Here is a 27,391-nt window from a genome sequence, read left to right on the forward strand (position 1 = left end):
CCCCTGCACAACCTATTGGTCACAACTCCCTTCCTCATTGGGATGAACGTCTATTCACAGAGGACACCATGATAGCTTCCTCTCCCCAATTCCTCTCATTTATTATCAACCTTGTTACCTTTGCTCCAGGGCCCTTCACTCCTTGGTCCTGTGCCCTTCCTTCCTTTTTTCCTTCCTTCCTTCCTTCCTTCCTTCCTTCCTTCCTTCCTTCCTTCCTTCCTTCCTTCCTTCCTTCTTTCCTTCTGACTGTGTAATACTCAGCTTTCTTTCCCACATCCCAGGTTCTCCTCCAGTGATTGGCTTTTTTAAAAAAAAAATCTCTGCTAGGTGGCCTGAGTGGATCTCTGAGCAGTTAAACTCATGACATGGTCTCAATTTTGTGTTAAAAAGAGAGAGAGAATTTTTTACATTTAGATATGCAGTCAGAAAAGAACTTGATATGTGCTCTTTCTAACAAGTATTCACATTTATGAAGAGCTGATTGTCAGTGAATGTGATCTTGCTTACGTTTTTCAGGTTGTGACTTTGTATGTATTTGTGGAATTTTAGCCTGATCTGTTTGCCCCACCCACCGATAATAAAAGATGAATGTCTCTATGAAGTTGCACCTCTTTGTGTGGTCTTGTGATTTCACTATGACACACTGTGCACAAGGTATGGAGGTGCTAAGTACATCGTGCACAATAGAAAGCTGACCCTGTGAGTGACTAGCAGTGTTACGCCCTTCCTTGGGAAAGAGAAGCAGATCATAAATACTTTGATTGGGTTTCACAGAGACCACACCCTGACAGGTTTTGATATCCCACTGTAATTTTTCTGAACGTTTTCTCACTTGTCCAGAAAGAAAGAGTTCCAGACTACGCACCAAGCAGTGTTCTGAGCTACGTACCATGCAACTCCGAGCAGAGGCAAGATGCTGCCCCATGAGGACTCCAATCAGAAGGGCCGGTCCTTGTAGTCTGACTCAGTCAGTTGTTCCTGACCTAATAAATCATATCTCTCAAAACAAATGAGCATGATGAGTTTCAGTGTCAAATTATGGCATAGAGTTTGAGGGGATTCTTGATAGTGCTGTTATTGTGACTTTTGGAACTAGAGATAAATGTATTCCTTAAATTTCACTTTCATATAGAACCTACATTTTCATATCAATTCTGAAGCCTATGGACCAGGAGACAATCAAAAGGAAGCTATGCGCCACTCCACCCCTGCCCCTTCCTAGTTCAATCATCTGGGCTCCACCTAGGCAGATATCAAAAGGCCTTATCTTGGTTTTTTGATTTGAGAGTTGAGGAAAGCATCTTTAATTTTTGCCCCTGAACACAAGATCCTCTCAATCTCCAATTTCTTTTCGTGAGTCGTAAGATAGACTTAGGGGAGGGAAGAACAACAAAAAAAGACCATCCGGCTTATTTTCTGTGAACAGTCAGATCAAAAGAATATTTCTGAAGGCAAAACGGGTGGGTTTCCTTCTTGATAGTCACAGGTCAAGTGTCCCGTTTACATTCACCAGTGGAGCCAGTAGAACACCCAGAGAGGAGACAGACCCCAGCAACCCTCACACATGTGACCCGCTCCAGTAGGTATCTGAAGCCAATGACTTAAAACTGGGGCAAAGATACCTGGGAACAGAAACTTCAGAAAACCTTGTATACAATCATGGTGGCTAGTAGACTGTGAATTCTAAGCCAGCCTGAGCCACACAGTGAGATCCTGTCTCAAAGCAACAAAACAGTTGATGAAGAATACAGTGCAAGGGAGAAATAGACAGGAGACTGTCTAGCAATACAGCTGTGCCCCACCCCCACCCCCGTGCACATGCATGCAGAGCCACACCCCATGATGTGCTTCTACCAAGGATGACTTCCACACTCACCCCCACCGCCTTCCTTTCCAAAATGTCACTCTACTGGGGAAGGGCTTCAATTTTTACTCAAATTCCGCATGTGCATACACTCAACTATAAAATGAAAGTAGTCACGGTGAGTTCCCAGGAGAGATTAAAAAGAAATAAGTAAATGGGTAAATAAATAAACTGCTGATGAGAAGCAACCGAGCACATTTTAAACCAAGTATCACCGGAGGAGAATTACTACTGGCAAGAATAAAGAGAGACAATTGGTTATAAATATTTGACAAGCCTAAACACTTTTGTCTGTCCCTCCCTAAACCTTCGTCTCACAAGAAAAGGTCACATTTTCCCCAAACCCATAGTATCTTAGAGAACAGGCCTTCTCAGCCAGGCAGCCTTTGTCTCCTCTTGAAATGAAACCTTTCCTACAGAGTCTCCTTATTTCTCTGAAAGAAGAGAAGGGATTATCTCCCAACCCCCAGACAGCTTAAGCACACAATTAGTCAGGTGACTTCTTAGTCCCTGCCACACCCTTGATGTTTAGCATCAATACAAGAGACACTTTCTCGTTGTTTTTAATTCTCCCTGTGAACATCTGCTGGTTAAACAGTCAACCTCACCAACACTCAACGGTTCAAGTTTCATATATTAGAAGAACGGGGGTTTTTCTGACTAATAATCCTATTCTAACTAAAATCCATTAGTGTAAGAATAATCCACAACTGTAAGAATAATTTTGACTTTGCTTCTTCCATTTCCCCAAAGAAATCTTGAATTCTGACAAAGCGACATGCTTGTTCATTGCTGCAGGTACAGCTTGATATTTTCTGGAGGGTCAGTCCTCTTTCTATGGTGCAGGGTCTGATCCTGATGCCACCGTTTTTTTGTTTTTTGTTTTTTGTTTTTTGTTTTTTGTTTTTGTTATTGTTGTTGTTGTTTTGTTTTCTTTTTTGTTTTTGTCTTTGTTTTGTTTTGTTTTGTTTTGTTTTTTTGCTTCTGGGCCAGGTAAGCCACGCAATTAGTTCTTGCAGAATGCAAAGTGAATGAAACACAAATCTCACTTTGGGGCCTGTGGTAGTTTGAATAGGTTTGCCCCCATAGACTCATGTGTTTGAATGTTTGACCCACAGGAGGTGTGGCTTTGTTGGTGTAGGTCTGGCCTTGTCGGAGGAACTTTGTCACTGTAGGGGTGGGCTTTAAGGTTTCATATGCTACTTCTCCCAGTGGGGGAACTAGAATCTCCTCCTGGCTGCTTGTGGAAGACAGTCTCCTTCTGGCTGCCTTCAGTTCAAGATGTAGAACTCTCAGCTCCTCCAGCACCATGTCTGCCTTCATGATGCCATACTTCCTGCCATGATGATAAAGGACTAGACCTCTGAAACTGTAAGCCAGCCTCAATGAAATGTTTTCTTTTATAAGAGTTGCCTTGGTCATGGTGTATCTTCACAGCAATGGAAATCTAAGACAGGACCCAAGAAGCTGAGAAGCAGGTGTGATCTCTCTGACTTCCATTTCACCTTCCTCTCAAGCTGGGTATAGACACCTAACAAATGATTACAGATTTAAGGCCACCACTCAGGAGGCAGGAGGCAAGGATAGGCAGATTCCTATAAGTTTGAGGCTAGCCGGATCCACATAGTGAGATCTAGAGCCATATAGTTCAAACCTGTCTCCAAGTGTAATGCTTCATTGAGGAAATCTCTTTGCAACAGATGAGGGCCAGTAAAGAAAATTAGGAGCCATCAAGATGCAGAACCCAACTGTAGAGCCCAACCCAACTGATACATCTACAGTAGAGCTCCTGCACATAAGACTTGGGGATCATTGTGGAAGAGAGGTTGGGAAATTCGAAGAGCCAGAAGAACAGGGAGTTTACCATGAGATACTGTCTCCTAGAAATATCAGAAGCAATACCTTGAAGTCTCACTGATATGACTACTTAACTGATAAGACTTTAACATGGGTGATGTAATAGACAAGCTAGCATGGGGTGGGGATATCAGAAAAAGTCTTCCCTAGGAAAGAGGGTAGCAATTGGTTAACCAATATGCAATGGCCAACCATGAAAACATTTACATATAAATGACATTAGATAAACTGAGCAGGCTATATACAAACACACACACACACACAGAAAGAGAGAGAGAGAGAGAGAGAGAGAGAGAGAGAGAGAGAGAGCAATAAAAGAAAAAAGAGGAAATGAATTTGAAAGAAAGCACAAGTTGGGGGACAAGTGAGGGGTTGGAGGGAGGAATGGGAAGAAGAAACATAATTATAATGTGATTGTATTGTAATCTAAAAAAATTTAAATTAAGAATGTAGAGTAACTATTAGTCTGTGTGCCCACTGACAGATAGCCAGAGCAACATCCATGTCTCTAAGCAGACAAAGACTACACTTGTATTACATTTCATTGCTTACACACTGCAGGTCCTTACCAGTGGCTAATCTGAACCATCACAATGTGCTCCTCTCAGCCCTTGCATAGAGTCCACAACAGGCTGTGCTCACTTGCATCTGGTGACATCACTTGCGCTATCTCCACCAATCAATGTTTACTCAGGGCAGTTACTTCACCAGCCTCAACAGGAGATTGTGGAGGGCAGGGGTTTTCAGTTGGCATCTTACTCGCGGCAAGCCATCCGCCTCAGATCTGTGCTAGTGGGGAGAGGTAAACTAGCTTCGTAGATTCAGTCCCTCATCTCTTACCCTGTCCTCAGCACTCTCCTGGGAGGGGAACTAACAGGTCTTCTGGGAAGAAGTTATTCTCATAAGTGAACAAGAGATAGACCTCTATTACATTTCTACTGCCCCCTGCATTCAAATCAAGGGTAAGGGTTCAAATCCCACCTAGCAGCTTCTTTTTCCCTCAAGGCCCAATTCCTTTTTTTTTTTTTTCCTTCTCCAAATTCCTTTCCTTCAAGGGTTAAGAACAGCAATGTGATTTCCCGACAACGACCACCTAGCAGTTTGGCAGTGAAAAAAAAAAAGAAAAAAGAAAAAGGCAGTAAAGAAATGTCTCTAGACCCCTGTTCCAGGTCTCCATGGCCCTAGAGCTGGAAAGGCACACACCACAGCAACTGCAGCACATGCTGACCATGCAGTTCATCTCACCTTAATGGGGACACTGGAGGGAAAGCATTGCCTTCCCCGCCGTGTACCGGTGCAGATTTTAAGAGAGGCTGGGTTCCATCTTGTTCAAAACTCACCTAGTACATGACCCTGTGGTAGGTCGTGGATTTGAAGCCAGTGTGCCTGGTACCAGATGGTGAGCTCATAACGTCCCACAGCATGATGTGCACCCACGCCCTTCCAGAGGACAGCTAACACACAGACACTCTCCAAAGTCTTGCAGCAGGGTACTTGATCCTAAACCAAAACTCATCTAGACATTATCCAATTTAAGTCATGGGGGAGCAGGCAGAAGACTGCCTTCAACCTCCATCCAGCGCACTGAAACTAGGATACTATGTTTTCTTTCATTTATTCATTAACGTTTTAGTAGAAGCGATTCTGAGCATGCTGCCACCCCTCATCAATGTTCACACAACAGCACCCCGGAGAAGAGCCCCTATCCAGTTCCACTGAATGATGCTCAGGTGGATCAGATTCTACCTATCGATTTCGCTCATTCCTTTTCAGACTAAAGACTTCTTTAAAAGCCTACATAAAATTGTAACTGGGAGCTTTAAAAACATGTAAAATACCATATAATCAAGATTGTTTAAATGTATAAAACTGTCAAGCAGATTATCCTTCATGCAATTCAAATGAGCCTTTGGGAGACAGAATTAACTGAGGGCAAACAAGAGCTTAACTCTAAAAGACAAAGAGTTGGCTTCTATCAAGTTGACACTTCCAGATAAGACACAGCATTACAGCAGGTTACACTCGTAATAATAATTTTTGATTGGCATATCATTTGCCACTAACTACTGCCTGGCTCCCACCGAGCACAGGCAGCATACTATAAACTGTTATGAAAGATGTCTTTGTATTGTTCAATATTTACAGAATATGTTATTTTATAAATGCTCCAGTTGGCAGAGGTAAAAAAAAAAAAAAAAAAAAGAAATCCCCCCCAAAAGCCAAAACAACAACGACAACAAAAGCATTAAAATATTTCAGATTATAATGATCCTTTGCCTTAAAAAAGAAGTGCTTTCATAAGACAGGTGACAATTCTGTTCAGAACATTTCACACCCAGACTCAGCAAATGCTCAGTGGTAAAAACAGAATTGCTTTGTTCAGCTGCACACAGAGATTTCTACATCGCCTCTGTTTGTGTATCCCTGAATATACTCTTTCAGACCCCACTCTCACGGAACGCAAAATCAATTTTCTTTTGGACCCCAAAGAAGGCAAAAAAAAAAAAGAGTGAGATCTGGTCTAATGATTTTAATCTTTTAAATAAACATGAACTGAACTTGGAACACAAGCTCTTCTCTAAAGAAAAGATCTTTGTTCAGAAAGGTCTCTTTCAGCATGTGAACAGCTAAGGCCAGGGACACGGCCCAACCTGGAAAACATGGTTAAATACACATCTACACGGATATTCCTTTAAAAGAAACAGCTAATGTTTAAACACTCACAGGCACACATGCAAAACCACAACCAAATGGTCTTGCCCCAAAAGCAGGCTGATGTTTAGTTTAATTTTTGAAGCAAATTAGGTTCTCCCAATTCAATTTTCAACAAATAGAAAATGAGAAACAGAAAACTATAACATAAAACTTTTATGGCTGCTTTGCTTTTTAAAAAAATAAATAAATAAAAGCAGCACACTCGTGTTTATGAAGTAGAAGTCTCTTAGCCTCAAAAGGAGAATCATTCTAAAAATCACAGCCCTTCAGGATCCTCCCAAACACCTCCCCAGCATGGCCCTTGCAGAGGCAGTTTCAGTTCTCCTAATAGTTATTGTTTGTAGCACTGTAACTAAGTACATTACCAACCAGTTGTTCAATCTATATAAATTTAAGCAACACACATTGCCAAGGAGTGACTCATACATCAGTCTATTATATGGTACAGGGCTGACTGTATTAAACAAATCACTCTGCCTACAGCTGAAGAATGGGAGCTATATACAGAGCAGAGGTTATTGTCTAATTTAAATCTTGGCTCGCTTCCCAGTGCTGTACAAGATTCCAATTTGTGGAAATGTTGCTCCTTGCTACTGCCAGAAAGGCTGCAGAAAAACGGCACTGGGAGCCTTCCAGAAATATGTCTGCAAAATGCCAATCAACAAGTCGCTGAAGATTAACAGTATGACTGTACCAAATTAATTTAAATTATAGAAACATATGGCTAAGATGTTTGCGTTGCGCTTAAGACAACACCTACCTCACAAAGAGCTAGGTTTGTTCCAGGGTAGAAAATAATACTCCAACATTCAGATTACTGCAAAATGTGAACATCGGCTGATAAATGGGGAGCTAGCTGCTCTCACAGAGGCCACCGTTTTCAATACTTAGGGTCTTACCTTTCATATATTCTAAACATATGGGTTTTGGTAACAAGATATTCCTTCCCACAAATATACAAAGAAAATAATCAACATGATTCCACTACTGAAAACAAATTGTTCTCTCTCTAGAAAATTTTAGCTTTCTTGAGATTCACCATAGAGCCCAGAGGATGAAGCAATCCACTACGCATTACTCCCATTCTAAAATACGATATTAGACCAAGAATTGAATATACAGCCAAGAAAAACTCGCCAATTACATGACCAAATCGTGAAATTCAAAAGACAACACAATTTATACGCCGCCAGCTGCTCTCAATGGGTATTATATTCATGCTGCTCCCTTTATTTCCATGGGACTCTTTAATATATACAATCACGTCATCAGCCGAAGGGGGGCGGGAATCCAGGGCACTTCGGGCCGTAGTTACACACTAGCGTGTGCTGTATTTCAACTAAATAGGAAGGGAACTGTTTCCTGTCTCTCTCCACTGCTTTTCTATTATTGCCTAGCTAATGGAAATACATCAAACAAATGTTCTACATGAGCAATAAATATTAAAGTTGACCTATCCATCTGGGAGAGATGAGAACAATACCGCTCACTTTTAGCCCAAATATGACACTGATAAATGAAGCGATGAGATTCCATCACACTTCCAACAACCTGAGCTGGGAGCCCCAGCATGATCCTGGTCCCCGCAATTTTCTTCATTCATCTTCATTAGGCAGTCACTTGACCTGCCTCCCAACATCCCTGTCAACTCAGACCTGCAGGGATGGAGGAAGTCTCTAATGATGTAGCCTAAATATGTTCTTCATGATTTTAAAAAGAGAGAAGGGGGGGGGGAACCCACCAACAACAAAACAAAGTAGATGAAGGCCTTGATGAGCAAGGTAGAGGGCATAATTCCTCCGCAAGCAAAGAGACATCAAATGTTCCTCATGATTAAAAGAGAAACCACAGCACAAAAACCGGTCCACACAGCAACCCTGTTGCCAGCTCATTGGCCACCATGGCAGGGAATGTCCTCCAGGTGTGCCTATGAGTACCCAGAGCCATCAAAAGACAATTACGTATTCAAACGAAGGATGTTCGCAGGGCCTTATCACAGATGTAGAAATGCCTTCCATTTCCTTCCTCAATCACAGTTTCAAGTGAGCTGGAACAAGAAAGGAGGACATTCTTCCCCTAACACAATGAGCGAGCTCCATCACATTAGCAGTTCTACATTACAGCCCCATTATTTTCTATTTCGACGGCAGAATAAGAGAGGTGCTGATTTGATTATTCCATAATAGTGAAAATGAATACCAATGCAATATAAAATTGCTATTATAACACAGAGCTACTAATAGGATTCACAAGACCCTTTGGAAATTAGGTTTTACAACTATGATCACAGGGGTAAAATTAGAAAGCCAGTAAGCAACAGAAGGGAATTAGGTGTTCCACACCAGAGTCCCGGCGATTCACACAGCTGCTCGCACGAAGCCAGGCGGCATTTACTTTTAAATGACCTGCGAGATGCAGACCTTGCGTATTCCTGGAGAGACATCCCTTCAAGACAAGTTTCCAGGTACACACAATGTTAAGTAAAACTTTGTGGAAGTGTGGCAAAAACACAAGGTTTACTGATTTCAAAGCAAAACCATAAGTGAGCTAACAGTAGAAAGAGTATGAAGAATTCAATTCGTAAGGACCAGACCGGTTCAAAAGATCAACAGCAAACAAAATGTAAAATAAACAAGCCTAAGGATTTTGGAGGAAAGAGCCTCACTTCCTCAACTCAAATAACAGGGATGCGAAGTCTCCATGTGGTTACTTGTGACCCCTATCCCCACTCCCAGTAGTACGCAGAACCCATGACCCACTGCAGGATATCCTCACTTGACAGAACAGTGCATACCTGGACCCTGTGCTTCTATTGACCTCCCCCATGATTTCCACAGGATTTCCATGTCCTAACAGGTAGAGGGTGAGTGGAGATGTTGCTAAGCCCACTGCCACCTCAAGCACTGGCAAAGACACGCTGCCTTTTCCAAAGTCTCTTTCCAAGGCTAGCCTCCATCCGGGTCTGAGAGTGACCAACCTGAGATAAGCAAGACACCCTGACAGGCAGCCATCTCTAGCCTTGAACACTTGAGCCACTGGCACAAAGTGATGGCTGAGCATGCTTGTCTTTTCCATACAAAAGTGATTATGCCAAATTGTACATAGTTCAAAAATAAACGTATTAGTGTTTACTTGGCGAAATAAGTCAGACAATGTCATATTTTACCTTACGTATATACGTTTCACTTTTGTGTGTATGCATTTTCATTATTGGAAGACATGAAACTGTATGCCAAACAGAAATGGCAGGTGTGGCCTGTATATATTGCCTCCTCAGCACAGATGTTGACTCCTGGCACAGACTTACAATAACCAGTGCTCCGCTGAGTGACAGTTACTGGAACCACATCACCAGTGCTCCATCATTTAAACCAATAGCACAACACGGTGATGCTTCACAGAGATGTCTGCAGTGCTCCAAAATGCTTCCCTGCCTCCCAAACTGAACACCACAGAGGTTCTTCTAAGAGCGAAGAACAATGAAACCTGAAATTGTAGTTCTGTCATGGCTGGTCTTCAAAACCCTCCAACCACTGCTGTGTTTTGCCTTCTCTCTTCCCTTTCAGAACAATAGAAAACCCAATATAATAAATAATAACAATAATCATAAAATGTTAAATTAATATTTATTAAGCAGTTTCTAGGGGGTAGGTATTGTACATTTCCCATTAATCACCCCTTTTATCCTTGAGAAGAATCTTATGAGGTCGAAACCATGGTATTTCATAAAACCTATGACCCTGTGGATCATAAGATTAAATTCAACTGCAGACATGTTAAAATATGGAAAACCATGTGCCTCAGATAATATAGTTTACCAGCCCCATCTGCGCCTATGGGTTCAGTGTCCAGCCTGATTAACTATGGAACTGCTCTACAGTTACAAACAAGAACGTCTGCACTCCAATTAAGAACGAGGCAATTCTGAAGTCTTAAACTTAACAAAGTAGTATTCAGTAATCGTCACACAGCTCATCTGAGGATTTTCCTATCTGCAAGTGGCGATTAACATCTGCATATATCCATGTGGCAGCATAGTTCACAGAGCTTTCTATATTCACAAAAACCACTATACCCATTCTACAGAGAGAGAAAGAAAAGACTTTGGCCAAGGCCACTTGATGATGCATATCAACCGGCTCTTCAGTCTACTCTGAGCTACTGCATTGTCTTTCTTGAACTAGGAGCTCTGTCACACAACAGCTTTGTTTACTGATAGGTGACATACACCATCTATACTGCTTTGTTATACCTATGTCAAAACATACCAAAAATATTAATAGAAAAAGAATTACAGAAACATCAGATCATTAGCAAACTCTCTGTTCCAATTCTGATGGAACCTTCTTGAGCTGTGTGGATCAAACTGGGGAAAGTATTGTCTCTTACTGCCTCAACCTACTGAGTTGAACGGGCTTCTTTTAACAACCTGCCGTAGCTTAGATGGACTTTGCAGGGCAACTCGATAACCAACTAAAGCTGCCAGCGACACTTACTACTGGTCACTACCTGAGATAAAAGGACAAGAGAGAAGATTAAGAGGCCATCAAAGCCTCCAGCAAACTGGACTTACGTCAAGTCAGAAGGAAGAACCCACATGTCGCCGAGTGGCTTGGCGACACACTGCTTCTCGTACAATGCAAGTCTGTTCCTTACTAAAACACCCCTCCAAGCCCACCAGACACATAAGCACCTCCTGAGCACCTAGTATTGACCTGGAACACAAAAAAAGAAAACCGAAGCCATCCAGGAACAAGATTCCAACGTAAGTCAGTGTCCTGGTTACTTGTTTGCCAACTTGACAAAAACTGGGGTCATCTGAGAGAAAAAGAACATCAATTAAGAAAAGGCCTCCATTAGACTAGATGGTGCTGCCTCTGGGCAGGTGGTCATGGCTTGTACATCCAAGCTGGCTGAGCAAGCCATGGCGAGCAAGCCGGTAAGCAGCATTCCTATACGGTCTCTGCTTCAATTCCTGCCTCCAGGTTCCTGCCTTAAGTTCCTGCCCCGATTTCCGCCAGTGATGGACTGCGAACTGTACTCCAAAATAAACATGCTCACAGCATTTGTTCATGGTGTTTACCACAGCAACAGAACCCTAACTAGAGTCCATGCATCAAGCGCCCCTCCATTTGTAAAGAGCCTTTTCCTTTCATGTGGCCAGAAATTCAGCTTCCACAAGACAACCAGCAACATGAACAATACGGATTACACATCCTCCAAAAGAGGGTCTTCTAGAAAATAACAAATTCCTGTCAAAATACAAAAGCCTATTTTCACCAGATGCACATATTGAAAAAAGTATCTCAAGAGCAAAAAAAAAAATTGCCCATTGGTTGACCGGGCACAATATATAATAAGAAGCTGAAAAGTTTTTTCAGAAAATCTTTACATTGATTTTCAACCATATTAATTTGTCAGAATAAAAAAAAATCCAGAAATTTCTCTCAAATACAACTTCTAACAAAACTAAATGTAGAGGGTTTTTAAATGTTATAAATTCTTTTTTACAACAAACATCAACTTGATGCTGATGAAGACTGAACCTCAGAACTCAACACCTGGAAGCTGGTTTTGGTGGTCCATACTTGTAATCTCAGCACTCATGAAGTCGAGGCAGGAGAATGACCGTGAGTTTAAGGCCAGTTTAGTAAATAGCAGAAGAACCTAGAGTGAATCCCTGTCTCAGGACAATGAAAAGACCATCAGTGTCTGGGAAACTTTTAAACACACTATCAAAATAATATCACTTCTCATAATAAATACAATTTTGGCTTACTGATACAATGTTTCAAGTAGCCCAGGCTGGCCTCAGACTCTTGATCTTCCTGTCTCAGCCCCAAAATGTTGGGATTATAGTCATGTTCCATCATGCCTGGCTCTCAAGTACTACTTTAAACCAGAGTTTAATAAACTTTGTCTTAAAGGACCAAAGAATGCAGGTTCCACGGAGCATCTGGTCTCTGTTGCAACTACTGAGCCCTTATGTGAAAGCAACACGGAAGACAGACAATGAATCGCTGAGTGGAGCTGCGTTCGAATAAAATTGTATTTATAAAATCAAGGAACCATCCCTGAGCTGGATTTTCTAGTGTTGATTTAAAATACTTATTTTTCTAAAGATGTTATTGATGATGGTCTATAATGACAACTACCTTTGTTCATTAAAGAAAACTGACAAGCATGAAAAAAATGCATAATGAAGAAAGAAAGGCCATGAAGCTGAGCAGAGCTGGCTTCCAGAACAGCGTGTGATCTTCTGGTGTCAGTTTCTCTGCTGGTAAAACTAAGATGTGATGGTGCTGACCCATAGCATCTCAAAGGTCAGGGCTGCACTCATGAATATGCATAGACTAGTTAACATAGTCACATGTAACCCCACCTACCACACACTCCCACTCCAACTTCTACTATTAACTTCTGGCTTACAACCAGCGAGATCACACAACACCCAGCACAACATCAGCCTGAGCTGAGCTGATACCCACTTTGAGTAAATGAGTGAGGGAGATGGCAAAATGTCACCTTAGTTTCCAATTCAAGAACAATGCTTTATAAAAATGAAGGACAACAGGAAGACATAATTGGTATTTAAACAGTTCTCTCAGGTTTTCTAGAGAAAAGCCTATACAGCCTCCACCTCGCAACTCCCAAGGAATAAGAAACGGGAAGTGAATAAAAAGAGCAGCTATTTGTGAGGGATGAGAGCTACTCTGATCTGTGGTCTACGGGTAAGTATTGAGAATGTAGATAGAGACCATTAAAGAGCCCGCACTGGTCAGAACTCGGAGAGCGACCAATCATGGGGTGTCCATCCCCAGTGGATACACATAAACCACAGCTCCTGCACCGAAGCCTCAGGGGACATCATGGAAGAGGGCAGAGAGACTGGGAGAGCCACAGGACTGAGAGGCCTGCATACGACTGGCTCTCCGAGAACTGACAGAGAAGCTATGCACACGATACTTTAACAATTTAGTGGCCTAATTAGTTATCTAAATGAGACCTGAACCAGGACAACACGGATTAATATGCTGATGCGGAAGGGGACATCCTCACAGGGCCCCCAGCCTTAGACAGACAAGCACAGGCAACTAAAGACAGCTGAAAGGGAGACAATTAGCCATCCACAGGAATGAGCTCTTTATTAGTTATCCAATACCAAGTTATCTTTCCTGAAATCATGCGCATAAATGCAGCACTAAATGGACTCAGTAGGCTGTGTGTGTGTGTGTGTGTGTGTGTGTGTGTGTATAAAGCAATAATAAATAAATATAAAGAGGCTGTGAATTTGAGATGGAGCAAGGGAGAGAAGTTATGGGTGGCATAGGAAGGACGAAAGGGGAGAAGAAACGATGTAATTGTACTTTCATTTAAAAACTTTAGAAAGGTTAAAAGGAGCTATTAACATTTGAACGAATCGAAAAGAAAAAGGCTATAGCAACACACACTATAAATAAATTAGCCAGCTCTGATATTGTAATGCAATACTCGGAGAACAAGCATGTCATTGAATTCAAATAAGCCCACCATGGCAGGTAATAACAGATACATCACAGAATATAGCCATCACTCTGGGGTCTGCTTTTCTGTTGTTGTTCAAATCAAGGAGTCCTCTTCTGGCATCTGCTCTCCCACAGTCGCATCCCCTCCACACTCACTACCGTATGAGATATTTAATAAGTTATGGGTCACGACAATCCAAAGATCAGGAAGCATCTTTTAGGGAAATTGAACATGAGGGCAACATATGTCAGCTATTCCAGGTCGTGCAACACAGTTTGCTGCACGGGGAAAGTGAGGATGCTTCCATTTGTTCCTCTTAGAAGCTCACGCTTGGAAATGAGGAGAAGCGGGAAGTGGTCATGCACATACGAATCCGAGCACACCACCAGCTGAGCGCAAGGCCATCTCTATACTCTCCCTGTCAGAGTGAGATGTCAGAGCCAAGATGAGGTCTGAAGGCTGCAACAAACCTTTGTTTCACATCAGCAATGACTGTGGTTTCAGGAGGCTCTTAGAGGCCAATGGGATGGACCAGGCAAAGATCAGTGAGGGATGGATGGGCAGGGCAAATACCCAGAGAAGTGACCTGAAGTGATTCCAACAGATGTATGCCTAAAATGCATCCAAAAACCAACAGCTTTTAAAGAAGCAAGGCAAGACCAATTAAAGGAAAATCAAGTGGGTAAGGTAGACATCACCTGGGATCCCTCCTGCTCTCCCTTCCTCTGTCACCCTCAGTGGCAATACAGCTAAGATCCGAATCAACCCAATGGAATGAAGCACCAAGTGACTGATTTTTCCCAGCCACACTGCCATTGAAAATGTCCAGCGGGCATGGTGGTGCACGCCTTTAATCCCAGCACTTGGGAGGCAAAGGCAGGCGGATTTCTGAGTTCAAGGCCAGCCTGGTCTACAAAGTGAGTTCCAGGACAGTCAGGGCTATACAGAGAAACCCTGTCTCAAAAATACAAAACAAAGAAAGGAAAGGAAAGGAAAGGAAAAAGAAAGAGAAAGAGAAAGAGAAAGAGAAAGAGAAAGAGAAAGAGAAAGAGAAAGAGAGAGAGAGAGAGAAAGAGAAAAAGAAAAAGAAAATGCCCCTGCTGACGCCGTCCTGAAAGGGTCCACTTGTTTACTTGCTTGCTTCTTTCTTCAGCTACAATAACCTCTGGATGCCAGACTGCAAACAAGCATTAAACAAAGTCAATCTTAGAGTATAAAAGTAATTCAGATTAGCGTAGACCACATAGTCAGCAGATTGGATTTTCATATATCTGATGGCCAGGCTTGGCCACAAAAATAAAAAAAGCTAACTGCTTTGGTTTCCATCCGGTGAACTCAAGTGTATTGTGGAGATTACAGAACAGCCAAAATTGCATCAAATCAGCTAATAATTTTATATACAGTGAAGAACTCAAGACCCCTAGGATTATCCCAACCTTTTTCTTAGCCTAACTGTAAGCTGGGTGATGAGTTTTAGCTTAAACTTGATGTTCCAAAATTCCAATCACTGCCAGTGAAGAGCCTCCATCCATGTTAAACTCTGAAGCTTTTATATATAACCAAAAATCTGGGGAGAAGCGATTAAAACTGTTCTGTTTTCCCAAATTGAGCAATGTTCAAAGCCCCTCTCGGTATCAAGTCTCAATTGTATTTTGCCTGAGACACAGTAGTCCTTATCTGTTGTCCGGGCATATAAATACCCAGCTGTCTGTGAGTGGTAATCTGACTGCCAATTTGATTAGATGAAAGGCTGCATGGGAGATGAATGATCAAACCTCTGGGTGTATCTCTGATATTTCCAGGAACAATTAGATCATCAAAGTTACAATAATCAGTTGATTAAGCCCTCGAAGGGTTCATAACATGATGGCATTAGTGGGTGGTGGTGTTAAGGCGGGAGGTGAGGCCTGGAGGAAGTAGGTCAGGGGGGAAATATCCTTGGGATTACATCGCTTTCTCATTCCTATATGGACTTTCTTTCTGCTTCCTCTCTAGCAACAGGGAGATGTTTTCATCCAGCACACATTCCTGCACCACAGCGCCTTGTTCAAGAAGCCGTGTCCTGAACCCTCTGATTTTCAGGTAAATGAAAATAAAACTCTCCATCCTTTAAGTTGATTCTGTCAGATACCATGTAATAGAAGCAAGCAAAGTTAACTAATACTATGCTAAACGATGAAAATAAGCAGGGTGGTTAGGAAGTCTAGCCCCAAGTAGGAGGACAGTTCCAAAGTGAAGAAAGAGAAAAGAGTAAAAAGGTAAACGCCCATCAGGTATAGAGGCTTCTACAGGTTATAGGAGAAGGATCATCTCAAGCCCAGGGCCAGCCTGGGGTACAGCCTGGGGTACAGCCTGGGGTACAGCCTGGGGTACAGTATAAGACACTGTCTCAAAAGTCCGAAACTCAACCAGACTCGCAAATGAGACACAGAACACATATGCAACCATGCCTATGATGGCATGTAGCCTACCAGAGTCTTCATCTCCACCCACCCTGGCAAGTGATGGGGTGGGGTGGACTGCAGCTGGTTTGGAGGCCTTTTAAAGTTTCTGAACAGTGTCATAGTCACAGAACCAGAGGGTTCTTCACCACGTGTATATTAGTCATGTATATAGTTCAAACCCCCAAAAGGTACAGGTGAGAAGATTCTCACACTGGGCTCGGACATTAGTGAAGCTACTAGAGAATATCCCCCAAACAGCCTGTTACTCATCATCATCCCAGAGATTAAAGAGACATTAAACAAACATTAGTGGTCTCTTTAGAACTCCCACTTCCTTAACCATTCTATCTAAGAAGTTCTGGTCTTTAGAAGCCAATACCATTGGTAACCCCACAGAGGAAGTGGATGGGTCTAAGTAAATGGAAACCTTGGTCAGAGACTCTGAGACCTATGAGTTCTAATCCAAGAGCCCAAACCTTCCAACAAAGAAGGTATCAACTCACAGACTGAAACCCAGTTCACATTTAATTAATATTAAAATGTATGATATTCCCTTATTTGAAACTGGGGTATACATATACATGTCTTATATGAAAAAAGTTTTTTTAAGAAAAATCTTTCAAAAATTATAGAATGAACTTGATAGCTTTCTTGCTTATGCATTCACTTGGAAAAATAAAAGGAAAGAGAGGAGAAGGGAGGGGAGATGAGGAGAGGAGAGGAGAGAAGAGACCAGATAAGAGGAGACCTGCTCTGGCTTTCACAACAAACACGAAGTCATGGACATCCCCCACTCATTAATACACTTAATTGCACATTTTAATAAACAAAATAAGTCACCCAACAGATGTGACTTACAAATCCTGATTTGAGGAAAATAAATATATGCACTATTCATTTGTCAGCGCAATGAGAGACTAGAAGGTCTGGTCAGTGCAAGGGTCACACCCTGAGAACAAAGGGTGTCACAAATTCGTGCATATGGCCATGATCTTAACTCCACTTTACTAAGACTAATACTTTTGTATTTTTCATTTTTGCTACTTCTAGTTTAGATTGTTTGAAAGCAAATGCCTTCAAATTTTGTTCGATGGCAAAAAGAGGCCCAGGAAGAAATGAAAGTAAGTCTGCTGGCTGAACCACCTTCCAGGTAAACTGTGACATTAGGAATGGACTTAAAGTTTATCAATGGCCTGTTTAGTACTTGCTCAGAACTATTGAGAATGGGTACTGTGACTAAGCACTGTAATCACAGGATCCGTGGAAGATTCCATTGTATGTTTCTGGGGTTTATTTTGTTGATTAATTATACAAATATCTGAAGATATTAAAATGAAACCCAACTTGGAGAGAATGTGTAACACAGAAAGATTCAATGCAGAACTACAGATTAGTATAACCAGTTCAATATTCCTGAATGAACTGCTTCCTCCAACCCTCACAGGTGCACTCCCAAGTAAAGAGAAAAGAGAAAACTCCTAACAAGGACATTTGCAAGGCAAACCAGCACTGAATTAAACCAAACATCCAGGGACAAAAGTAGTCAAGATAATGTAACCCAGCTGGGTGGGGTGGCGCACTCCTTTGATCCCAATGCCTTCGGAGGCAAAAGCAGGTAGATTTCTATGAATTCCAGGCCAGCCCGGACTACACTGTCACAAAAACAAACAAACAAACAAACAAAAACCCAACAACAACAACAACAAACCAGCAACAGGGGCTGAGGTGGTGGTGAGAATGTATTACCAAGTAACACAATCAAGAGGCGTAGGCATGAGGTGAGGCGTTGGCAGAAATAATGCCCTAGAAAGAAACAAAACAAAAGGAAATAGAAACTCTGTTGGGGAATGAACACATACAAGTCCCATGATAAAGAAAACCAAGACAACATGACTCTGCAAGTCAAGAAAGTGTCTAGGGGAGGGAAGACCTGAGGTACAAGTGAAAAGGGCACAGATAGAGACTCCCAACTACTGATGACCTTAACTGAAACCATGTGGTGGCCCAATGGGCAATCACTTTAAACAGCCTGGCTAACCTCAAAGCTGTATCCAAGTTTTATAGTTTACATTCACATTACCATGGTTGGGATCCTTAATGTCACTCCAAGGTTCATGTGCTAAAAGGCTTGGACCCCAGTCTGTGGCATTACTGGGCGGTGATGAAATCTTATTAAGGAGGGAGGGCCAACAGGGAGGAAGTTCGGTCACAGGGAGAGGGCAGACTTCCTCGCTCACATGCTTCATCAAAGCAACAGGCCAAATCAGCTGTGAACTGAACTCTTTGAAATGGTGAGCTGAGACATCCCTCACTAAGTCTTCACATAGGCGTGCAGGGACGCATGCGTACACGCATGCACACACGCACGCACGCATAGGGCTAGAGTTCATAAAATAGTATGAGGATGCATAAGCCAAATGCATCACACACACAAAAAAAAAGACTTATCAATAGGGTATTTCAAAAAGGAATATTGGAAATATTTCCAAAACATCTTGATAGCTGTGATTTTCTTTCAACCCAGGGTAAACGTTCAGAAGGTCTTCTCTGTGTGTGTTGCGTCTAGGCTTCAGATATGCATAACGTTTCTGTGAACTGTCTCCGTGGCTATGCTGGAAGGGGAGGCTGCAAGTCAAGCTATTTATACACCTTCATCACTGGTGTGAACACTCATCGCAGCAGCTTCATTACAAAGAACAGCTAAAAGACTCTTTTTCAAGCTAAGAAAAAACAGGGCTATAATAAGGGATCTTCCATTCGTGGGTAAAAATACTCCTTCTAGAGAACATAATATAATTAGTTTCTATTCCAAGTCTGTCAGTGTGCACTGTTAACCTCTGACAACCATACACGAACCTTCTAATTAGCATGTTATCTTTGGTGCAATTAATAACTTGTACCTCACACTACAGGCAAATTAAAGTTTTCCCACTAAAACTAAATTCTTCAGCGTAGTTCTAAGTGTTTTGCCATTTAAATGAAATTTTAACATTCAGACCCCTTGTTCCAGTGTTTCCGAGGCTAGACAGCTTTTCGCTATCAACGTTCTTTCAAATATTTTACCTAAGACAGAAAATCTCATACTAAATTCAATTTCACACTTGCCAATCACACACGCCCACACACAGTTCCTCCAGATGATGTAGCCTAATGTGGATGCATATGTATGTGTGAGTGTGCGCACACAATGCTTAAATACATATAATCACATTAGCTGCAGGGCAATGGTTAAAAACAAACTTTCAGCACATCAACTTAAATATATTAAACCTAATGACTAATAATCATACTACTCATGCAATTAACTGTGCATCTAAGATCCATAGCAATGTCCCCAAGACAGTACAGTAATGGCCAGCACCTTGGTCGTCAAGAGGTGACTCTAAAAAGCCCTTGGTACTAACCCTCCCACAAACCAGACATATTTCTACATGCAACAGCGAGAATAGATTTGTAAATATAAGATCTCCATATTCTTTCCTGGGAGAGTTGACCCTTCCCATGATCCTCAAAAAATATGGCTGCATTACCAAGGAAAGATGAAAGTTATACTAAGCTTTTGCATAAATGGTACTACTCAGATTATAAAAAGTCAAAGTGTTTTATTTGTTTTTCTTCTTCCTACAACAAGAACAGAAACCTCAAAATATTTACATCAGTGAAGTTATTACAGTAAAGTAATGGACAAGACAGAGATGGATAATGTAGAGGTTTAGAAAGAGGAGACAGCATAATGTTTATGGTCTTAAGAAGTCAGAGTTCATGAAGAAATGTATTATAACAAAATAACACAGATTTGGGGTTGCTGGACTTAAATGTGAAATAGCTATTTGAATTCATGACCTAGTATCTAGATATGCCTAATGGTACATACATTCCTTTTCTAATTCTTCACCTGAAATGGCTTCACAGAAAGTCATTTCTTTCATCCAGAAGTCTTTGAAATAGGACTCCTAGCAGTCAAATGTTTTGTTCTGTTTGACTTCAATTCTGTTCTCTAGCAAAAGGAATTGGAACGCCAAAGGAATTGGAGAATTGCTGATTCTGTGTGTAGAGACGGGGAAGAAAAGAAGAACAAAAACCAAGACCTACAGGAAAGGATGTGGGTCTCAGCAAACAAACAGACTGTAAGGAATGGTTGGAGAGAGACCCTGAGAACACTTAAGTAAGTGACCCAGGACCTGCACACACTAGATGTCCTGGGACCATCTGAGTGTCCCGAGAAGATCATCATGGCCATACACAGGAACAAGGCCGAGGGCCCAGTGCAAAGACAGAAGCCATACAGCATGCTTTCTACAAAGGCATCCACGATACAAAGAGGGAGTGTAAAGGAAAACACTCAAAGGCACACACATACACTCATTCACTCACTCACACACACATCAGGAGAACTAAGGTGTAGACTTGGGGGTTCCTGCTCTCTAATGCTTCTTTATGAAGAATGGCCTTGCATTTTTGTTATAGGAAGAATAAACACAGGGATCTCTAACCCAAATAGGTCTAGTGAAGTAACAGGACATGAAGTATGACCCTTAAGGCTTTGGGAAGTTTGGTGATTCTAAACATTTAAAGTCAGATGTGTGTTTAAAAACATACTATGTGTGTGTTAAAGCATTTCTGCCCTAATACTTTTTAGAGAATTATGAATTCACACCAGAAGAACTGGTAGATGACAGGGTAGACTATGAATCCCTGAGATGGTGGGTCCACTGTGGAAAAAGAAACTTGTAATCAGATGTTCTGGGTTCCAGCACCATTCTGCCTAGTCCCTGGTCTTAAAAACAAATACCGCCAGTCATCTCGCCACCCCAGGGTAGGGTGAGCAATGGTCTGTGGCTTGCATTTGTTTGGCTGGGCTTGCCAATTCATCTTTGACCTCTGAAAGTGTAATCTGGCCACAGAAAGAGCAAGATACTTCTTACAACCACACTCCAGAAATGATGGAACATTCTAAGACACACAAATGACTCGAGTTGATTTCGTTCCATCAAAAAAATAAAAAGATTGCTCCAGAAACAGTTGCAAAACTGCCAGGAGGTTTCTATATGGAAGAGTAGGAGACTAGAACCCTGAGTGATCACGCACCAGGCTTACAAGGATGGCAACCCAAATGCAGAACTTCACAGATGCCCCACCAACCTGAGCATCTGTCTTCCACATACCACATGCATCCTTGGTCCACAACATATTCATTCACAACACAAATACCAACTGTATAACTGCATCCCGGCTACTACTGCATCTGTCCAAATGTACCCAGACAACTTCAACCCATGCCTTGATAAGTGAAGACAGTTGTAGGTAGAACCTAAGACTTCAGGTAAACAAAGTAAGAATGTGAATAAAGGAGACTTGGTGGACAAGCCATTCTTGACAAGACTTGCCAGGGGAAGTTGTTCTTTGAACTGAGACATAGAAAATAGAATGTTAGCCTTAAAAAGAAGAGGCTAGGAAGAACATTCCTGACAGACAGACAGACAACACAGCACTGAGTCAGAACCAGAACTGTGTCTTGGTTAAAAAAAAAAATGTGTGGGGGTGAGGAGTTAGGTGGAAGGAGGGGCAGGAAGAAGGATATAAACAAGCAAGCTAAGATGGCTTCTCCAAGGTGAATACCAAATACCAGAGATGTTTAAGAAGTTTGCTGAAGGGTGGAAGGGACTGAAGAATAAGGTATGGACAAGGTAAACCCCCTTCACTCCTGTCATTGGCCAACCATTGCTAAGAATAGCGCCATTCTCCAAGCAATGGCTGATGATAAACTAATGATTAATAATGACACTGGGAGCTGTGTGGTTCATCACAGTGTCTGGGTGACTATATGGTACATTCAATTTATAGGCATCCCTAGAGCCTGTCCCATACTTCCCAAACATTCAAACAACTAATATTTTTTGCAAGGACGGTGGCATGCGTTAATAGGTACAAAAATGCAGATGAAACAGGAGCTGAAATGTGCATGCAGACCTACACTTAATGTGGGATAAGGCACCAGACCCAAAACATGTCTGGCCTCCAGGCAAGTTAGGTCGTACAGGAAACATCAAATGGCATTTGGGAACTGTTCCGAAACTACTATTGCCCTCTAGCCATGGACGACAGGTTAGATGATGGGATGTCCGATCCACAGTGGAAGCATCCAGAACGCAGACTTTTCAGATGTGAGGAGGGTTGTGACTCAGCTTTTCTGACTCCTTACAAAATTTTGGCAATTATGAAAACACTTAAAGCTGTACATTCCTAGGTTGTAGTTTTGTGTGTTGGTCCTCAGCAAGAAATTTAAAATATGACAGGAAGCCCACTTTAGAGCATTTGCCCACACACACGTTTCTTGAAAGAAATCTGACGATGGTGTCTGAGCACACTGAGAGCCAGACAGCCTGAGCATCTGATGGAAGAACATAAGCCTGGCTCAGTAGACATAATTTACCACTACAGAGGGCGGGGGGAAAGAATTTATATGTATTTTCAAATGTTCTCCATCCATTACCTTTACCATAGACCTCAGGTTGGTATTGCTACCTCCTTATTCTTGAGGACATCATGTTCAGAGACATTAAGTTATGTAAGCAATGGAAAAAGCTAATAAAGTGGTAATTTAGGATAATCTGGGGTTATCTTTATATCTGGGAAAATTACATTTTCTTGACCTCCTTAACTCACAGTTTTTAACACATTCTAAATTCCTGGGGTCTGAGTGGGCACCTTCTCAACCCAACACCGCACATCTTCTCCTGCATCTTAGGTGCAGTTTCAACCACAGACACAGCCAGTGTGTATATATTTAGCCCACAGGACTGATTTTAGGGAGACCCCAACTGATACTCAACCCACTACTCCAGTTGCATAGCACACCTCATGTATAACTGGTGAAGCTGATTATGCATCGAGGTAGAACCTGAAGAGACAGCTAGCTAATCCAAAGGTTCCGAGAGGATACACCGAAGCGTACATCTAGTCTGCTCCATTTTGTACGGTTAACTATTTGATAGTTAGTGTGACTGGATGAATGAAACAGGCACACCCAGCTGCAAAGTACATCTGGGCAGGGTAAATCTAATCAAGGTAAATCTGCCGTGCCTTGTCCTTGGTCCTGAAGAGTTGAATTTGGTTAGCTATGACTCCGAAGGTACACATTCTGTGAATTTTTCCTGATTTGAGTTTTCCATCCTTCTTACTCGTTGCTTTGAGTTTCTCTTGTGGTTTTGTTGACATGGAGCAGAGCATCCCGGAAATTGTTTTCCGAGGGTAGGTAGCGAACTCCATGGACTTTTCAATGGCTTCTTTTAGTCATGCTTGGCACAAATATTCTTCACTCTCTCTCCAGGAATTACGCATTTGGTGTTCCTTTCTCTCCATGATGATACATTTCAGTTTGAAGATAACAGTCATTAATAATGAATGATTCAGTGGCCGAGATGCAGATGAAGGAAGAGATTCTGACAACACAATGAAATCTATGATGTTGTGGGACCCTGCTCCTCAGTCTGAAACAGGAAGGCCAGAAGAATCTAAGACAGGTTCTCCCCATCTCCCTTCTGAGATCCTCTCTGCTGGTGCTGAGGACAGCTATAGCAATGTATACTGACTTGTGTTAGCTGTTTCACTTGGTATGGAGCAATATCAATACTGTTTATAAATTATCCATTTATTTCTTAAAGCTGCAGTCAAACTTCTCGACCATGGTTAACTTCTAATAGCAGGGTCACTTGGGGTGAGGAGTACCCTTTCCCCTACTGTTTAAAACCTGCATCAATAAACTTGCATGATCATTTACATACACACACCCACACTGCACTTAATTCAAATTCACACATTTAAAATAAAGGAATTTCAGCTCTGAAAGGATAAGTTTGTCTGAAGTATTGCTATTTCAGCAAGCCTCAAAGGTCAGATTATTGGAATTTCACAAGAATGAAAGTCAGCCAGTCAAAGATTAACATTAAACACTTAAATTTTTAAAAAACTGTCTTAGTTAATATTTTTAATCGACCGACAGATGTGATTAAAACCTGTATTCTAGGTTTGTATACTACTATAGCTCTAACTAGCTGGACATGGAGGCAAGGCCTTGTCACTATCGAACCAGCCAGCTATGTGGAAGGCAAACTGTAGGCTTTCCTTCAGCCTCAGTCAGACACAAATGAAAGCCTTAGTTAACAAGTGAAAGAAAGTGGATTCATGAATTCACTGTACCTAGAAAGACCTAGCTCTTGTGGTGAGAACCATGAAGTAGAAAAACTGCCAACAGCTACAGATTGCAACAAATCATTTCTCACCACAAATAATATAAAGTCTTGTTCAACCCCAAATCCCTGACACCTCCTTCTCTTGCCAGTAACAGTACCAAAATACAGTAAAATATTTGAAAGCAAACCATATATGCTCTCCCCTAAAGGCTTAAGAGTGCACATAAGCACTTGCACAGAAGCATGGATACAGTGATAATTAAGTCAGGTTGACTTATGAGAGAGATGTCTTAGGGGTGGAGGACTGACAGCAGAGGGAAAGAAAGAAACAATAATGATAGACATGACATACCAAACTGTGCACCTGAAACTGGAAGACTGTCCTGTAGGTAAATGATAACTAACATAGTAGATTCCTCCTCCCACCATGTAATTCTGTGCACTGACTCCACCACGGGGCTGGAGAGATGGCTCAGCACTTAAGAGCACTGGCTGCTCTAGCAGAGGTCCTGGCTCTGCTCCCTGCTCTTGCATGGTAGCTAACAGCTATCTGCAACCACAGTTCCAGGGGACTGGATAGCCTCTGCTGTCCTCTGCAGGCAAAGGTAACTTGGTACACATACATACAATACCCATTGTCTTAGTCAGGGTTTCTATTCCTGCACAAACATCATGACCAAGAAGCAAGTTGGGGAGGAAAGGGTTTATTCGGCTTACACTTCCATGCTGCTGTTCATCACGAAAGGAAGTCAGGACTGGAACTCAAGCAGGTCAGGGAGCAGGAGCTGATGCAGAAGCCATGGAGGGATGTTCTTTACTGGCTTGCCTCACCTGGCTTGCTCAGCCTGCTTTCTTATAGAACCAAGACTACCAGCCCAGAGATGGTCCCACCCACAAGGGGCCTTTCCCCCTTGATCACTAATTGAGAAAATGCCTTACAGTTGGATCTCATGGAGGCATTTCCTCAACTGAAGCTCCTTTCTCTGTGATAACTCCAGCTGTGTCAAGTTGACACAAAAATAGCCAGTACACCCATACACATAAATTAAATATTAACTCTTTAAAATACCCACATACCACAAAGTGTTAGGGGAAAGTAAGTACAATATTTCAGTCTGGAGCTGAAAAGATAGCTCAGCAGTTAAAAGCACTGAATGTTCTTCCAGTGGACCTGGATTCTATTCCCAGCACCCACATGATAACTCAAAACCATCTATAACTACAGTTACAGGGAATCCAATGCCTTCCTCAGGACTTCTTGGGCACCAGGCATACATGTGGTTCACAGACATACTCTCAGGCACAAGACCCATACACACAGTAGTAACTTTAAAAAGAATTCAGTCTGGCATCATCCATACAAAACAGAAAACAGATTAGCCATCCCACCGCAGTGTCACTTGCCAATTCTCAGTGTGACTCATACTGGTACTGGGGGACTTCCAGGACTATCTTAACTCACCTCCTCTAGCTACCACCACCCAAACATACCCTTGGTTCCCAGATACCTCAGGGTGGCATATGCATGCACTTTTGTGTGTGTGTGTGTGTGTGTGTGTGTGTGTGTGTGTGTGTGTGTGTGTGTGTGTGTGTGTTAAAGAACAAAGAAATGAGAGTGGCCACCCACCTATGCCTCTATGTCTACAGCAGAAATGGGCAGTCAGAGAGGCCAGTTGCTGAAGAGGAATGTACTGGAGAGCAGGATGTATTTTATCAGAATATCTTCCTCCTGCCATAACCCCTTAACGGTGGCCAGCCTACACCCAATCTATAAATGGAGCAAGGAAAATGGCTCATACGAGCTCCTGTCAGAAGAAGTTTTAAATCATGAAAGAGGAACTGTCAATGCCATACACACTCCAAAGGGATAGATGGCATGTCTCTTTTCATATTTTTATCATTTGTGTATGTATATGTATATATATATAAATATATAATATATTTTATTTATATATGTTTATTTGTATATATAATATATACAATATATTATTTATATATGTTTATTTGTGCATTTATGTATGTATATATACAAATAATAAAGATTATATATGTATATACATGTATATATATATGTATATATATATATGAGGCTCCATGAGTATATGCATGCCATGAGTATACAGGATTGACTTTCCCTTATGTTTGAATCCAGTATTAAATCCTAACTGTTCTCTGATGTACCATCCCATCAAATCATATAATAAATTGAAACTACTGTGACCCGATCACACTCAGTACACCAAGGCCACTGGGAAAAGATGAAGAGAAACTCAAGAGTAAGAACAAAATAGTATTTTTAAAACATGAACGTGTTTAAGAGTATCAAAAACATTCTTATTTAGGCCATCTATAGCCCTTCTTTCAAACCACTAACCAAAACAGACATGGATTTCTGGAAAAAAAAGAAATAAGAAATAAATAAGAAAATGCTCTTCCACATAGAAGAATACATGTGCTTTCAATTTGGTTTAATAAAAAGTAGGGCAAAGTAGAAAAACAGGTGCCTGTGCAGATGGAGTATGCTAAACACATGTAACACTTCTGATAATGTTGAGCCACCCCCTTTTTCGGAATTTAAAACATCCCTTAAAACCTGCATTTTCAAACTGCTAAATATTTGGAATCTAAAAAGATGACATTTATTATTTTTCACAGTAACACATCTTCAAACATTCCAGGCTAGTTTTTGAAGAACTGCAATTGATATCTTTTCCATATATACTTAACCTCCTACAGATTTATTTGATTCTCAATAATTACTGCTCTCTGGTAAAAAGGCATATGTTATTACAGTACGCTGCGCTCCCACAAGC

General features: G+C 41.6%; 1 protein-coding gene across 5 annotated transcripts in view; it reads right to left on the minus strand.

Annotated features, from left to right (window-relative positions):
- The window catches only part of Tox3 (TOX high mobility group box family member 3), a 101,920-nt gene that overhangs the window by 48,353 nt on the left and 26,176 nt on the right, over nucleotides 1–27,391 (minus strand). The window contains exon 1 of one of the 5 annotated variants that reach the window (XM_011248379.3): nucleotides 890–26,431. The exons of the other annotated variants lie outside the window; for them this stretch is intronic. Coding sequence (XP_011246681.1) covers nucleotides 890–925 — 36 coding nt within the window. The 5' untranslated portion in view covers nucleotides 926–26,431. Of the gene's footprint in view, nucleotides 1–889; nucleotides 26,432–27,391 lie in introns of those variants that run through there. 5 annotated transcript variants of the gene reach the window in all.

The sequence above is a fragment of the Mus musculus genome, chromosome 8 (assembly GCF_000001635.26).
Source record: "Mus musculus strain C57BL/6J chromosome 8, GRCm38.p6 C57BL/6J".
Taxonomy (NCBI): domain Eukaryota; kingdom Metazoa; phylum Chordata; class Mammalia; order Rodentia; family Muridae; genus Mus; species Mus musculus.